The sequence below is a fragment of the Xiphophorus hellerii genome, chromosome 4, assembly GCF_003331165.1.
Source record: "Xiphophorus hellerii strain 12219 chromosome 4, Xiphophorus_hellerii-4.1, whole genome shotgun sequence".
Lineage (NCBI taxonomy): Eukaryota > Metazoa > Chordata > Actinopteri > Cyprinodontiformes > Poeciliidae > Xiphophorus > Xiphophorus hellerii.
In genome coordinates this window covers 25728407-25743503 of record NC_045675.1, presented here as the reverse complement: position 1 = coordinate 25743503, position 15097 = coordinate 25728407, and the positions used below count along the sequence as shown (strand labels likewise).

Sequence of the window (15097 nt, the reverse complement as noted above, 5' to 3'; positions counted from 1 at the left end):
TGCGGTGACATTTTCATTGAACTTGTGTAAATTGTCCTGTCCAGCTCCACTAAGAATACAGTAAACCTTTGCATTTTGTGGTAAAAAGTATCTCTAAGTTTCAGCATGGTTTCCACCATGCTGAAAATGCTTTTATTTTTTCAACAAACTCAAGGTAATGTGGTGCATTATTTTAAATATGTAGATAAATCCCAAATAAAGAAACGTTTCAAGCTCATAAAAAATCTCAGTTCAAGGAAATCCAATCTAACCTGAACAACATTATTTATTGCCTGTTATTAACTTGCATATTCACAGATACTTGAAGTAATGTCTGATAATGTCAGGCTCATGAATGCATTTTAGGCATTTCAAATTCAGTAGAAGTGTAAATGCGTTTGGAGACAAAAGCAAAATATATCGAAAAATTGTGTTCGTCTGTCATTTTTTACGGATGCCCTACCTGTTTATATTTTCGTAGTATTCTGTTGTGCTGGCTAAAGAAAACGTAAATGGCGCCTTTGTGGTCGTCTTCCAGCGGAGCTCCCACCACCAAGTCGTTGAAGCCGTCACCATTGAGATCAGGGACAGGAGCGAGAGATGAGCCAAAGCGAGCGTTCTGGCCACCGTTGTGGATCTCCAACGCTCCTTCTGGGATGAAACGATTCTGAGCCGAGAAGCAAAAACATATACATGTGTCAAATACGTCCGTACAAGCCCCAGGTTTTATAAACGCTTTGATCACACAAAATCTGTTTTTGAAATTTTAAGAATAAGGTTTATTTTCTCAAGTGAACATCAGTAATAAGGAATTTTGAACATCTTTAGCAATTTACTGTTTGCTAAACGTCTAAATATAATATAAAAATTTACCCTGTTTACCATTAGAGAGATCTTGTCAACCATTGGTATTGATTGTGGGACAGTTTTAAAAAATATGGCATTAGATCAACTAATAAACTAGTTGATTTGAGCAACATTTGGTTTGGACATAAGCTAAAATGTGACTTAGATGCCCTTTCTATTGGAATACAGCTTGCACTTCTATGCCTTTTGAATGTTTCCCATCAGGGGTTTTGTTGTCTGCATATAGAGAAAAACTAGATTTGTGCTGTGTAAAAATATCCTGATAAGCAACAACATCAAAACCAGGAGCCTAACAGGCTGCAGGTTTTCTTTAGTCGTGACTCGTTGAACTCTAGAGAGGATATCTGTCGATGTCCTCTGGTATTGTTCAGAGGATCTTACCAGTAGATCCTTTAAGTCTTGTCTACGATATGGAGCCTACGTAGACTGGATGTTCACATTCCAGACATGTTGGAAAACATTCACATGGTCAGAATTAGGAGACCAGCTTAACACCTCTGACTGTTTTTGATGTTCAGCTAAAGAACGGAGTAGCTTCAGACATCGTGCCGATGTATGACACCGCTGCAAAAAGCAACGTTTGGCTGCCCTGAGATTTAGACTGGTCAACAAAAATATTTAGGTGGGTACCCAAGAAAAAAAACTAACCTCTTTTGTCTTAAAAGTTCCATAAAACACGACATCTTTTCTAAAACCATGCAAAAATGTCACTCATCACATTCTAAAAAAACTATGTGAAGTCTGTATGTGGTGCCAAATGTAGTCACTGAATCCCTGGTAATAGCCAGCCTTGCACTTACAAGTTGCTCAAATCAATGCTTATCCTGCATCTCACCAAATTTGTTTCAGTAGAGTCAGTCTGCTGTGAACAAGAGTCAACATGGCCTCTCATGCACAGCAAACCGAACAAATAGTAATTTATGCTTCTTTTCATGCTATATAATTCAGCGATAAGATAAGCAATGTTTTTTTACTTCAATCAGTGAATATTGTTAAGAATCTGGCAAGATGGTGTTTTGGACAATCATAAAAAAGACCCAGATGTTGCAGATTAAAAAGAAAACAGTCACATACTGACGTCTTTTTAATGAGGACACACTGATAAATTGTGAAGAGGCTTCAAAGATGTGATGGTAGCGTCACATATAAAACGGGGGAAAGCATTTATTAAGTTTATATATTAGAAAAACACATAAACCCAAGTTAAGCAGCATGTAAGCTCAACTTTAAACAGTTGAGTGTTGGCCAAGAAAGATGCTTCAAAATAGCATTTTTACTATTTGTTTCTCAAAGAAAATTATATCCTAAATATAGTAACTGCATATGTTCTGTTTGCTTCCCAGTAAAACACTGATCGGGATGTGAAAGGACCCTCCATCCTTGGATTGAAACTTTTTAACGAGTGAAAGAAAATTATTGTGCTTTGCATTCATTAGAGTTTATTGCATCAATTATCTTCAAACCATTGCTGATACAGAAAAAGTAGACCACTTATTTTCTATCTTTTTTTTATTTTTAAACAGAATACTGAGTTTGGATTAACATCTGTGTTTTGCACATAACTCTTTGTTTTCCTTTTCTTTGAACTGAAACCTCAGGCACTAAAAAAAAAATCTAAAGAATCTTACCTTAGGGTTCTGAGAGGAAAAAAGAAAGCATTATAGCTAAAGATATTTATTTGAAGTTCTATTCTTAGGAAGTGCTAAGCCCCATGGAAGATAACCGTGACTTCAGAGGCAAACAGACTGCTGGAAAACGTTTCAGACAAAAGTCTGAGAAAATGGAACTGGAGTCCATTAGTAGTCATCCATATCATTGCTCTATTTGGCATCAAACAGTCATACAGTAATAAAACTCAGGGCTGCCAGATTAAACATGAGCTCACTTGTTTTTTCAGTTGTGTGGATGCAAGCGAAGTTGACTTAAATGGAGGCTTTTACTTTTCAGCTACTTGATGCGAGGATATGTGACAAAATGGGAGATTTATAAAGAAACAGGGAAACATAATGCTGTTTAATTTGAAACATATGGTTCGTGAGGAGGCACTGAAAGGTCACGACCAGTCCGCAGCGAGACAGCTGTACGTGTCAGACGATATAATGTGTAGAATATTATTTTTTATCCACTGCCAGATTTCAGGACATATTGTCCAGCAATTGAAATCAACTTTTCTATACCTGTACTAAAAGTTCCTTCTCTATTTCAACCTCACATTTTCTGAGGCAAGACATATGTCTCAATTGGGTTACCCCACTTCAATACTCCTTATTTGCACTGACGAGTCAACACACATGATTTAAATTTAGTAATTTAAATCATGTGTGGTTAAGCCGGACTGGATCAGAATCACAAATACATACAATACGAGGCAGATAGTGCTTTTATTCATCTTATAAGCTGTAATTTCGGTATCTAGACTGCAACTTAAGGTTCCTCTACACATTTTAACTGAAATTAATTGAAAACATATGAATGAAGGATTGTTTAAAACCATACAATTTTCCTTCAGCTTCACAACTATGCCATGTTTTGGATGCTCTCTCACATAATTTCCAGGTTAAATGCAGTTACGTTTGTGTGTTTAACATCAATAAATGTAGAAAAGTTCAAGAAGTATGGTGGCCAAGAAGCAGCCAAAAGAATCATAAAAGATTTAGAGACTTTCTGTGAAGAAGTGAGGAACAAAAACAAAGTCTTCATGGATGTGTGAACTAGGTGACTAACTAGTAACAGACTCAGCACTCTTCTTGCCAATACAAGTTTTTCAAATAAGTATTAAATCCCATTTTGCTAGGAGATAAAATTTTATCTAAACGTTTTGTTATTTCCAACAATAACAATGGGTTCAAATACTAATTTATTCATTGATAATAGCTTATAATAATAGCTGCCACATCCTTTGTGTTCATCCACTCCTGAACAAGAGATGATGTCAGAGGTGTCTCACCTGGGTTTAGGAGAAAACGGACTGGAAAGCTGCTCAGTGTTCAAACTTTCACTATTAGCTGGAAGTGAATTTAACACATGATTTGGAAACGTCCCAGAGTAAGAGTGGAAAAGCACAGAATTCAAGTTGCTTGATGTCTAGGTATTTTCCAGTCAGCGAAGTTTTCAGGAGTCGTGTCATCTTCTGCTTTCTAGAATTCCACTGGTTTTATTCAAAGCCTGTATCAAATCAGCCACCAGAAAATTTTAGAGCCCTTCATATTTCCCTCTGCTTTCTGTCTTTTTTTTATGGAAATGTGGATTTCATTTTCCAGCGTGCTTGGCACCTGTCCACATTAAAGATGTCAACAACTATGATTGGCTGAATGACAATGATATCACTGTCGATTGGCTGGCAGAGTTACCCGACATAAACGCTGTGATGAATCTATGGACTATTGTCCAGAGGCTGATGAGAAACACCAGACTCAATGCAGATTAAAGCAACCTGTGTCTTTTATATTTCCTATAATTCCAATTTTCATTAATTGTAAGCTATAATCATCTTTATTAATCCAAATTAAATATACCACTCTGTATAATGCATCTAAAAATATGTAAGAGTTTAATCTTGAACAAGATTACTAAAATAAATTAGCTTTCAAGATATCTTCTGATTTATTGAGATGAATCTGTGTAGCAGTATAATATATATGGTTCTGTTTCATTAGTTAATAAAATTCTTAGAAGATTTTTTGTGGCAAATATTTCTGAATGGATACGTTTAGACTATTTAGAACAAAAATAACTAAAACACCAAACAAAGAAAGCTAAAAGGAGTTGAACTGAACTCGTCCAGAGAAAAGTTAGAAGGTCTAATGTGAACAAAAATTGTAAATATTTTAATATAACAACTCCAACAAGCAAAAAGTACAAAACTAAAAAAAGGAAAAGTTTAGTCATCAAAAGGCTACATAGGTAGGTTTTTAGCTTTTATTACCAATGTGTCAGGACATTATTTAACCTTAATCTGTGGAATCCCTGAGAACTTCTCAAGTATTTAATAGGACCACAGAGATGTATGCAAGTGTTTTTCCAGAACCAATTTAGAAAGCAGCATCTCAAGCAACACCTGAATCAACCACATCATTAATATTAACTGCCCTGAACATGTGGCATTTCTGTCTTAATGATGAGACACACTGCTAACGTATGATTTGTTTATGTTTTGCTTGAAAGCTCAGACTTGCCACCTGTGATGTGGTTTTGGCCACGACAGACATTTAAATACCTCATCCATGCCTGCTCTCTGAATTTAAACCAGCTGAGGACATTCATTTTCCCAACAAGCGAGGCAGACCTGGAGCACTGGGAACATTTTTCTTTCTGAAGACGCTTCTCGCGTCCAAAACGGTGTGCTGGAACCGGGCTCGGAAGGGGCAGCATACTTTCCTCCTGAGTTCACTCTCCACATCCTGTAAAGACTGCATGCTGGCATGAGGAGGTTTTCCCATTCGATCAGGAGAAGGTCATGTGTCAAACCCTGATTGTGCCAACAAGTGTGGTTTAAATAAAGCTGGGGACATCTGGTTTAGAGCAGGTGTTGACCCATTTTTGTGATGTTGAGCGGTTTCGCCAAAACTTAATTAAAACGGTCCTGTGTTCTGTGCATTTAAAGAGTCAATACCCACCATCTCGGTGACTCTGTAGATGTAGACCTTCCCTTTTTCCATGCCTGCACTGAAGAACATCGGGGCTGCCACCAACAGGTTGTCGGTTATGCCATCTCCATCAATGTCCACGGGCGCAATCTCACTGCCGTAGTAGGAGCCAATCTGAAAGAGAAACAGACATGCGATTATAAGTCAAGCGTCTTATTTTAATTACACATTTCCACCTGAAGACATGTTTTTTTTAAACTCTACGTCTGAACTTTTACACATTCTGTCTTATAACAACTAAATTTTCAACACACTTTTTGGATTTCATGACTGAGATCAACACAACTAAGCCCTTAATTATAAAATGGAAGAGAAAAGAGGCATTTATTTTAGGCATTTTTATGAATTCAAATAACAAAATTTTACTTTATGGCATGCTTTTATAATCAGCACCTGTAAGTGAATACTTTGTAGGACCAAATTATAGGGGCATATATGATTTGATCTGAACCGTAGCTCTGGCTGTATGTTTGCAGCCTCTCGAAGGTTTCCTTCTAAGATTGTCCCGTGTTAAACTTCATCCATCTTTCCATCAGCTCAGCTTCCATGTCCCTGCTGAAGAAAAACATTCTCACAGAATAATGCTGCCACCACTGTGTTTTACTCTCGGGGTCATATGCTGTGTTAGTTTTTCCTCCAGATTTACTGTTTTCCAAGTCGGCCACAAGGTTCAATACTAGCCTCCCTCCATTTTTCCACTTTTTTGTCTTGTGCCCAATCAGGTTGTGGCTAACTTCAAAACCGATGTCTCACTTTTTTTTTCCAACAGCGACCTTCTTATTACCACTCTTGCATAAAATCAAGGTTTAAGGAGCAACAACTACTTGTTTTCCTGTCAATAAATAATTATAGCTAAGCTGTGAATCCTTATAGCAACTCCAGAGTTTCATTGTGTCTCTGTGCTGCTTCTCTCTCTCTCGGTTTGTCCTTTCTGTTTAGCTGGATGGACATGTCTTGGTAAATTTGCAGCTGTGTAATACTTTTTCCCCCCCATTTTTTTGGACATTTAAAGCTTGACGTATTGTAACTCTGCTTAAAACTTTCTCCTTGACCTATCTGTATTTTGGTCTTTAAGATGATTCTTGTTTTTCTTTTTTTTTTTAAATCAACCTTTAATTGTGGACTACTTTGTTTTGGTTAATCACCCAAAATAATAATTAAGTCAAAGTGAAGTAAAATGACAAAATCGGGGTATTTTTAAAGAGTATAAATACTTTTGCAAGGCACTATATTTGTATAATGCGACACATTGAAACGCGTCTTATTAGTTTAATGATTCACTGATGGGCTTGAGTGTTTATTGAACTTGAATGTTCAAAGCAAGAGGCGGCATATGATGAGTCGCAGCAAGTCGTGGATCCTGATGCTTTTTAGGCTTTTAAAGTTTTATAGAGTCAGAATCAGATGCTTGAATAAAGGGAACATCATCTAGTTCTTTTGAAACAGATTTGAAACATCTGGCTATAAAATGATACAAAAAGAGTTATTTGCTCAAGAGCTGTAAGTTCAAGGAATAGTTCAGTCAAAAAAAAAAAAAAAAAAAAACATCTGCTGCTCTGGATAACTTGTTGTTGACATGTTACAATGTAAGCTGAAGCGAGATCATTCCAGGCTTGCAGGCTGTGAAGAGTTGCCAGGTGTGAGCACATTGACACAAAAAACAGCCAGATTCACAATGCTGGATTTCTGCAGACACTAATATTCAACTTCAAGATACCATCTGCAGCTCTCTGGGAGTCCCAAAAGTAATTGCACTTGTATCATAATGCAGTTCAATATGCCTTTGTGGTTTGGACTGCTGCAATGGATCACAGACATTTTATTGAGCTCCAAAGTCAAACTTAAATTTCCTTCTTTCTGACTTTTATTTGTATTTATGTAACTTGCACTGGATACACGAAAGGAAAATCTGCAATTTTATATATAAATGATTTGAACATTATTTCAATACATACCAAGTAAACTATAGAAAATATAGCTTCTAATAAAATGTCCAGAAAGTAAGATTTATATGAATCTACATTTTGCCTACATTGAAAATAAGTACACAAATTGGGTGAAAATTCCCATGTTAAAAGAAAATGAAATGCATTAAAATCTTTGAACATTATTTACTTTCCACCTAAAATAATTCGACTGACTCTGGTGATTTCATAAAAACATGTTTTAAATGCCAGCTTCTGCAACTGAGGATCGGACCACCAGGGCCCCCTCCGTCGGCCACCACCCATCCCACACTGCACCCGACCCCTTTGGCCCCTCCCATGGGAAGGAAGACCCATGTCTCCTCTTCAGGCTGAGCCGGGCCAGGCTTCACGGGTAAAAGCCCGGCCACCAGGCACTCGCCATCGTGCCCCACCTCCAGGCCTGGCTCCAGAGTGGTGCCCTGATGGCCTGCGTTCGGTCGAGGGAACACTAGATCGATTGTTATTGTTCATCATAAGCGGTCCACCAGGAGGAGGCCCCGGGGAAGACCCAGGACACACTGGAGGGACTACGTCTCTCGGCTGGCCTGGGAACGCCTTGGGATTCCACCGGAGGAGCTGGAACAAGTGGGAGGGAAGTCTGGGCCTCCTTACTTAGGCTGCTACCCCTGCGACCTGACCCAGGACAAGCGGAGGAAAATGGATGGATGGGTGGATAAATGTTTTAAATGCTTTGTGCCTCGGTTTTACCATATTTTCAGCTGCAAGCTTCTTTTTATTTGTATTTATATTGTGAATCTGGTCAACATTAATCAAATTTCAATAAAAACATAGCTAATCTACTCTTAGATCTTGGTGGTTGAATGTCTTACATTTATTACTTGTTTATTTAAAATGGGACTGGCTTATCTAACTTTTTCATAATGTTGGTAAAGTGGTGACAGCTGCTGTACCTGGTGGCCTTTGAGTGACTGCAGGATGGTGAGGTTCCCCGTGTTCTTCAGAGTGAAGATAATGACTTTGCCCGTGTGGTTAAATCGTGGAGCTCCTGCCACGAGCAGACGGCCATTTCTGGATGACACCACAGATGTTACGGTATACCCTGAGGATGTAAAACACACACACACACAAAATTTAACAACGGTTTACTCCCAGACTGCAAATCTGTAATGCCCTGTTTTTTTTAGGTTTCCTTTCTCTCTTTAATTTCTCATATCAAACCCACAATATACCTGTTGGTTCTTTTCTCCATTTCTCAATTTCAAATTCTGTATCGTTGTTTTATATAAGTTTAAGTTGGTTACTGTTGCCAAGGCAAACATTATAACTACCTTAAAAGAAAGATTAACACTTTCTTATGAAAACACCTTATAGTTAAGACTGAGTCGGCTCTGTCGTTCTGCTGTTTAAGCTCCTGGCTGACATTTTGAGATGGTTATTATTGTTATTAATGTTGTGTATTCTTAGTTTCTCAAAAGAAGTACCAATCTTTTGTTTGTTTATTTGCTTTGTGTCCCCTTCTTGCTATGAACCAGTCATTTTGTTTGCTTGCTCAGCATGTGGGATTTCTGCAAAGTCTGCAATCAGTTTTGACTCCAGAGATTGCTTAATTTTACCAAATGGCATTAGCGGACCAACTATAGTGTACTGTACTATGATATATTATAGTTAGAGCTGAAACGATTCCTCGAATGATTCGAGCACCTTGATTATTAAAATTCCTCGAGGAAAATTTATCTGCCTGGAAGCTTCGGTAAATTATGTAGGGCACCGTGTTCCGCCCGGATCATCATTTGTGGTGGGGCAGCGCTCTTACTTCTGCCTATGAGTTGTTGTGAAGTGCTAGCAGCATGGTGTTGAATTGTGCGGCGTTTTGTCAGGGTTTGGGGGACAAATAAGGATTGTTGAGCTGTGCAGTGCGATGGTTGGACTACGACAACTTTTCTGGCATTGGAATCGCGGTCACGGTTTTGGAGCGAACGGTAGGAATGAGAGAGAGAGAATTACTAAAATATTCTTATAATTGGATTCAATTGGACTGTATGTAAATAGCTTTCAATAATTGTATTTTCGTGAATTGATTTGTTACCTATAACTGATCTCTGCACACTGGATATGATTATGACCTGTTTGTCCTGTAAAGTGCCTGATTTGAAGTGGTATTTTGTAAATAGGCAGAATGAAGTCAAAGAGTAAGGCCAACCTGTGTGGCAAATTCAGATACAATTGAGTCACGATAACAGCAAATGTCTGTGGTGTTGAAACGAAACGAAAAATATGTGCAAGAAGCAAACAAGAGATGAACAGACGTTTTGAAGGAGGGCTGCAGCGTGAAGAAGCGGTTCTAAATCACTGGTCCTCCCCTTCAGCATAACTCAGTAAAAAAAAGTAAACACAACTGAAGGCTCCAGGAATTAATGGGGAATTGAAGGAATCTACAAGCTAAACAAAATATTTTACTTATCCTGCATGTTATGTTGCTTGTTGATATTTTTCTTGATTTATGTTGTTACACTGTTTTGTTTTGCCTTACCTAAATATGCACCATGGTTTTTGAGCTCTTCAGGAAACTCCTGCGTGTAGGATGACTTTGGAGGGATCACCTTCCCCTGTCGTGTTTCCTTCAGCACCGCTCCGTTCCAGTCGTAAGCTCCAACTGCACCCACCAAAATCCCATCCTGAAGGTGAAACCCAGGAAAGTGCTTACACTTACACAGCATAACATCCCTGTGCAACGATAAAATGGCTTACTAATTACTGTGCATCGTTACACTAGTGTATTACTGTCTAGAAATACACTATAGTGAGTAACACACTGTAGTGTGTTACTCACTATAGTGTGTTACTCACTAACCACCAATCTGGAGTACAGCAAGAGTCTGATTTACGGTGGTGTGACTCAACATGTTTTGAAAAGGGATGAACAAAAACTTATGAAGTGGCTTCACAGATTTATATAGACATAAAGAAAAAAAATTACTTGTTTTTCTTAGCACTCAAGCAGCATGTTTTTGAAACACAATGCTAAATAACAAAAATTGAAGTCATGTGCACTAAGTAACTTATCAGCATCATCCTGAAACTAGATGCTGCTGAGTTTGGCAATGCCAATGCAGATAGGAGCGAGCAAAGCATGAACATTGTTTGAATTTATCATTATGAATGTGCATGTTTTTTATACTGAACTCTTGTTAATGTCTATGTTTTATACATTGTTTTATTTTCTACCTTTTAATCAAGGAAAAGAGTTGGAAGATCAAAGGTAATGATGTTATTCCCTTTTGCTGCACTTGATTCCAGGGTAATGCACGCCAACAGAAACTAAGAAATATGATTAGTTAATAAGATTTTGAGGGCCAAAAATGATCATTTCTGCTTTTCCAGAGTTCAAAAGAAAATAGTCAGTCATTCATGCTTTCAATGCCATTAGACAGACTTGTATTTTAGCAACTTTACTAGTCAGGCTAGCCGAAAGAAGGTTGTGAATGATTTTTGTACTTTGATGAACTAATGTTTGAATTTTTTCAGGAAAGAAGAGCAGGAATCATGCCACTGTCTCTGCTCATTTTCTTTTACTCAATGCAAAAGAAAATTAGCAACATTAGTTGAACAGAAATTGACACATAACTGTCTATATTTAGATTTAATTTTTTAAAAATATTTTAGCAGACCCCTAACCTCACCAATGTCGCATGTCATGTTTTTGTTTATAATCTTGGATTCTTTATGATCACACACAGACTGATTAACTCATTTTACAGCCACAAAATGTGCTCCACAACCTGGCAGTGATCCAAACCACAGTGGTCTTTATCTGTTTATTCGCTATCTTAAACGTTCAAGAAGGGAAAGAAAGCAGCGTTTGCAGCATTTAGCTGTAAACAGCAGGAGAATTGGGTAAAGGATTTTCTATGTTCCTTGGCTCAATGTACTTTGTATGTCTGACACAATAATTACAGGGTTCCCGTGCATAATGACATCAGTTTTTTTTTCTTCTTCGTTGCACACCATATTGTCGACAACACACTTTCCAGCATGTGTGCGGGAGGACTTGTGATTTCCTCCTGGAAGATGGAACGGCATGCACACCACACTCGCACGACGTCACTGTTTAACAGCAACGTTGTGCCAGTGTGGTTGTCGGCTTCGGCCAAAATGGTTTCTCCATGGCAAACGGTTGAAATCTCAGAGCAGTTCAGCCTCATAAATGAGTGACCTATTTCTGCCATAGTTACATGTATGGACATATGACCCATTTTGGTAAGAAGTTCATCTGGTTGTTGGTATTTAAGCACTTACATACCTATAATACAGTAAGTGCTTCAAACTCACTCAACAAACAAAGAGTGTGTCCTTTAAAGACAATCTAACGTAAATACAATCTGACAAAAAGGAACACGTTTGTGTCAAAGCTGGAGCCTTCTTATTATTTTTCAGCATTAGTTAGAGGAAATTGCAGTGAGAGGAGGCTGGCTGTATGGAGATGCATGAAACATCTGCAAACTATATGACATAAGCCTCATTCAAAGTTGACACTAATTACACTCAGTAAAACCATATGGGGCCCGAGGACTGTTTTTGTCTTTTAAACATTCTTTCCAAAACGTTATCCTACTTTCAACACTCAGGCTGGTGTTGTCGAGAATCTCTGGAATCTGGCCTTACGGACACAATTTCCAGCCATTCTTGCCACCCAGCTGCAAATTCTCCTATAGGTTTTGTATTCTGAGTTGGATATACGTATTTTCCCCTCGACAAAATCCAGTGGGAAATAAACGTAAAGTAGCTGCATTAGGATTTAAGTCTAGGGCCAGAAGGAGAAGAATGAAAATCGGAATGAAGAAGCAATACAGCAGAGGAAACGTATCTTTCTTCTTCTTCTTCCAGCTGTCCTTGCACTAAAAGCCAGCACACCTGCAGCCCTTCACTCTGAGATGCTTAAATACAAGCAAAAACTTCTAGGAAACTTGAAGACGAGCGAGTCACTCTGTGGTAAAACTGTCTCAATCCAGTAATAATCCTTTACCAGTATGTTTCCCTTGGGGATACAAAGCATCTTATTTCTCATCACAGATAGTTGAAGTGGAAAAAGTCTGTCTGTCTGTGTGTGTGTTCCTCTTGAATAAGTGTGAACTTTAACATATGGGGCCATGAGATGAAAGTGATAAATGACCCATTTATCACTTGCGGCAGAAATCAAGACAATGTGTATTGTTTTACAGTGACAGATGGCATGAGACAGCGGGGGAGCATCCGTCAGACTCACCTCCACGTTGTGTGCAGAAAAACCTGCCTGAGACATCTGGAGGCCAAACGCCGTCCCATTCTTACTGGTTCCTGTGGAAACAAGACTATGTGAACAAGAAATGTCCTGAAGCACTGCTGCCACAGAAAACTTCACTTTAAAGCAAAGATTGCATTCTAAGAGCAGCACATTGTTTCCTACTCAGAATTTAACGCAAGCACGAAAATCTTTTTTTTCCCCTGACATTTAGCAAATAGAAGAAGTGACTTTGGTCATCCTAAACACTCTAACTCAGAAAGCTTTCAGTCTAATTAAATGTAAACATCTGTTGACAGCTGCATATTTAAACACAGTTAACACTGTGCACAAGTTTAAAAAAAACACTAATACTTGATTTTTCTTTAAAGTTATTTGCTTATTAGTTTTTTTTCTTGCACGTTACCTGAAGCAAACTTAAACTCAAAGTTGACATTTAAAATGAATCTTTTACCGACCTTCAAGGCTGAAGATCCGCTCCCCAAGCGCATCAACAATATCTTTCAGAGCTGACTCGTCTGTCACATTAAAGAAGTGCTTGTCATCGGGGTCGCTGGCGATGTACTTGATTTCATTAAGGAAGGTCTCTGGATTTATTCCTCTGCGGTTGTAGTAGCCAAGTACCTGCGAAGGTAAGATTTGACAAGCTGTCACAGTTGAGGCTATTTCAAGGTTTCAGACTTCTTTTCTTTTTACAGACATTGATAAAAAGGGCTTTGACCTAAAGAGTTTAACGGGGTCTAAAATGATTTACATCTTACCTCAACGAGAGAATAGAAAAGACACAACACTCTTTACTTATTAACCCTCCTGTGGTCTTATGTGACCTCCTGTGACCTTTTCACTCTGTGTGCGGCCCGGCAGGGTTGCACTGACCCCTCGTGCACGTTTACGATTTTTTATTTTTTATGTGTAGTTTTGGGAATTGACAGTCTAACGGAAATACCCCCCAACCCCCTCCCAGCTATCCCACCATGACATTTGCCGCGCTCCTCCTGAGCGTTCAGCTAAGACCACGGGAGGGTTAAACAAATTTCCATTACATTTCTATACTTATACTTAAGGGTTTTGAATTCTATACTTATTAAGTATAGAAATGTATATAAAAAAAAGAAAAAACACAAAATACAAATAAATATTTAGACGTAGTTAAAGTACACATGGATAAGCCAAAGGTAGAGTCAATCATAAGCTCTAACTCCAGAAGAAACACTTTTTGTTGAGGTACACTGTTAACCACACAGAGTTTATAATATATAAATGGGTTACCTATACAAGTGCCAATTAATGTCACTGTTTCCAGCAGATATTCATCCAACTGACTTTATTGTTTTTTGCTCAGACGGTGACAGAACGCTAAACTGCAGTAAAAAAATAGTAGCCCCACCAGAACTGGCACAAGCCACTGAGCAATGTGGTCTGGGAAGGATCATTTACACCTTTCAACTATATTTCCATACGATTATTGCTTGGGATTTGGAGAGGGTTTTGAATGGTATTACGAGTGATCTTAGCCAAGAAAATGGTACATGCCAAATAAACCATGCAAATAATCGACGTAGCAGACTCACAGCAATGGCATAGCGGGTGATGCCATCCTTCTCGCTGTCTTCGATGGCTTGCTGGAGATCTGGGCTGTCGTGTGACTCTCCGTCAGTGATAACAATCATTACCTTCTTTGCGCCACGTCGACCTCCTTGCTTGAAGGCTTGTGAGCTGCGAGAAGGTAAATGTTTGGTTTCAGTCACATAAAATGCACAAAAAGAGCTAGCTAAAGAGATTGATGTGCGGACAGGTGCTGTACCGCGCTGTGCTGATGCCAAGAGCTGTGTTGGTCTCCTCTCCGCCGCGCTGATCGATGCTGCGTGCCCTTTTTACCACCTCCTCCACTGATTTGTAGTCACTGAGTTTAAATTCATGAACCACCTTCTCACCATACTGGACAACTCCAACCTGCATAAAATAAGCATTGAGTAAAATATGGAGGAAGGCTCAGTCTGGTTGACATAGTTCAAAATAAGATTGATCTGAGTTTCTCCATAAGAAGAACAAAAACTTAAAAAAAAAGAAAACTCATTAAAATCTAACGTTTGAAAAAGGATTTGTTCCCTGACAGATTTCTTCAGTTTTTGCTTTTCTTCAAACTAACATGCGATTAGCCTCAAAAATGTTAAAATCAGACTAAGATAAATTGTTGTTTTCATAATAAAAAAAATTATCAGTGTTTAAAATTAAAACATTTATTGAGGAAAAAAAATTATATCCAAACCAGAAAAGTTAATACCTCATCCTTCATGATTTAATTGATTTACCACGTTTTTCAAAAAACTTAATTCAAGTCAGTAGCTAATTATTAAGTATCTAACAGCTTACTGCAATCAGGGAATTGGGCTAAAAGA

The 15097-nt window shown here is 38.3% G+C and overlaps 1 protein-coding gene across 3 annotated transcripts in view; it reads right to left on the bottom strand.

Moving 5' to 3' along the window:
- itga11a (integrin, alpha 11a) overlaps window positions 1–15097 on the bottom strand; it is a 58599-nt gene that overhangs the window by 17752 nt on the left and 25750 nt on the right. For all 3 annotated transcript variants that reach the window (XM_032561504.1, XM_032561505.1, XM_032561506.1), the window contains 8 exons: window positions 14503–14651; window positions 14270–14414; window positions 13157–13322; window positions 12684–12754; window positions 9951–10095; window positions 8371–8519; window positions 5463–5606; window positions 443–646 (listed from right to left, as the gene is read on the bottom strand). In XM_032561504.1, the coding sequence (XP_032417395.1) occupies window positions 443–646; window positions 5463–5606; window positions 8371–8519; window positions 9951–10095; window positions 12684–12754; window positions 13157–13322; window positions 14270–14414; window positions 14503–14651 (1173 nt within the window). The remainder of the gene's footprint in view (window positions 1–442; window positions 647–5462; window positions 5607–8370; window positions 8520–9950; window positions 10096–12683; window positions 12755–13156; window positions 13323–14269; window positions 14415–14502; window positions 14652–15097) is intronic.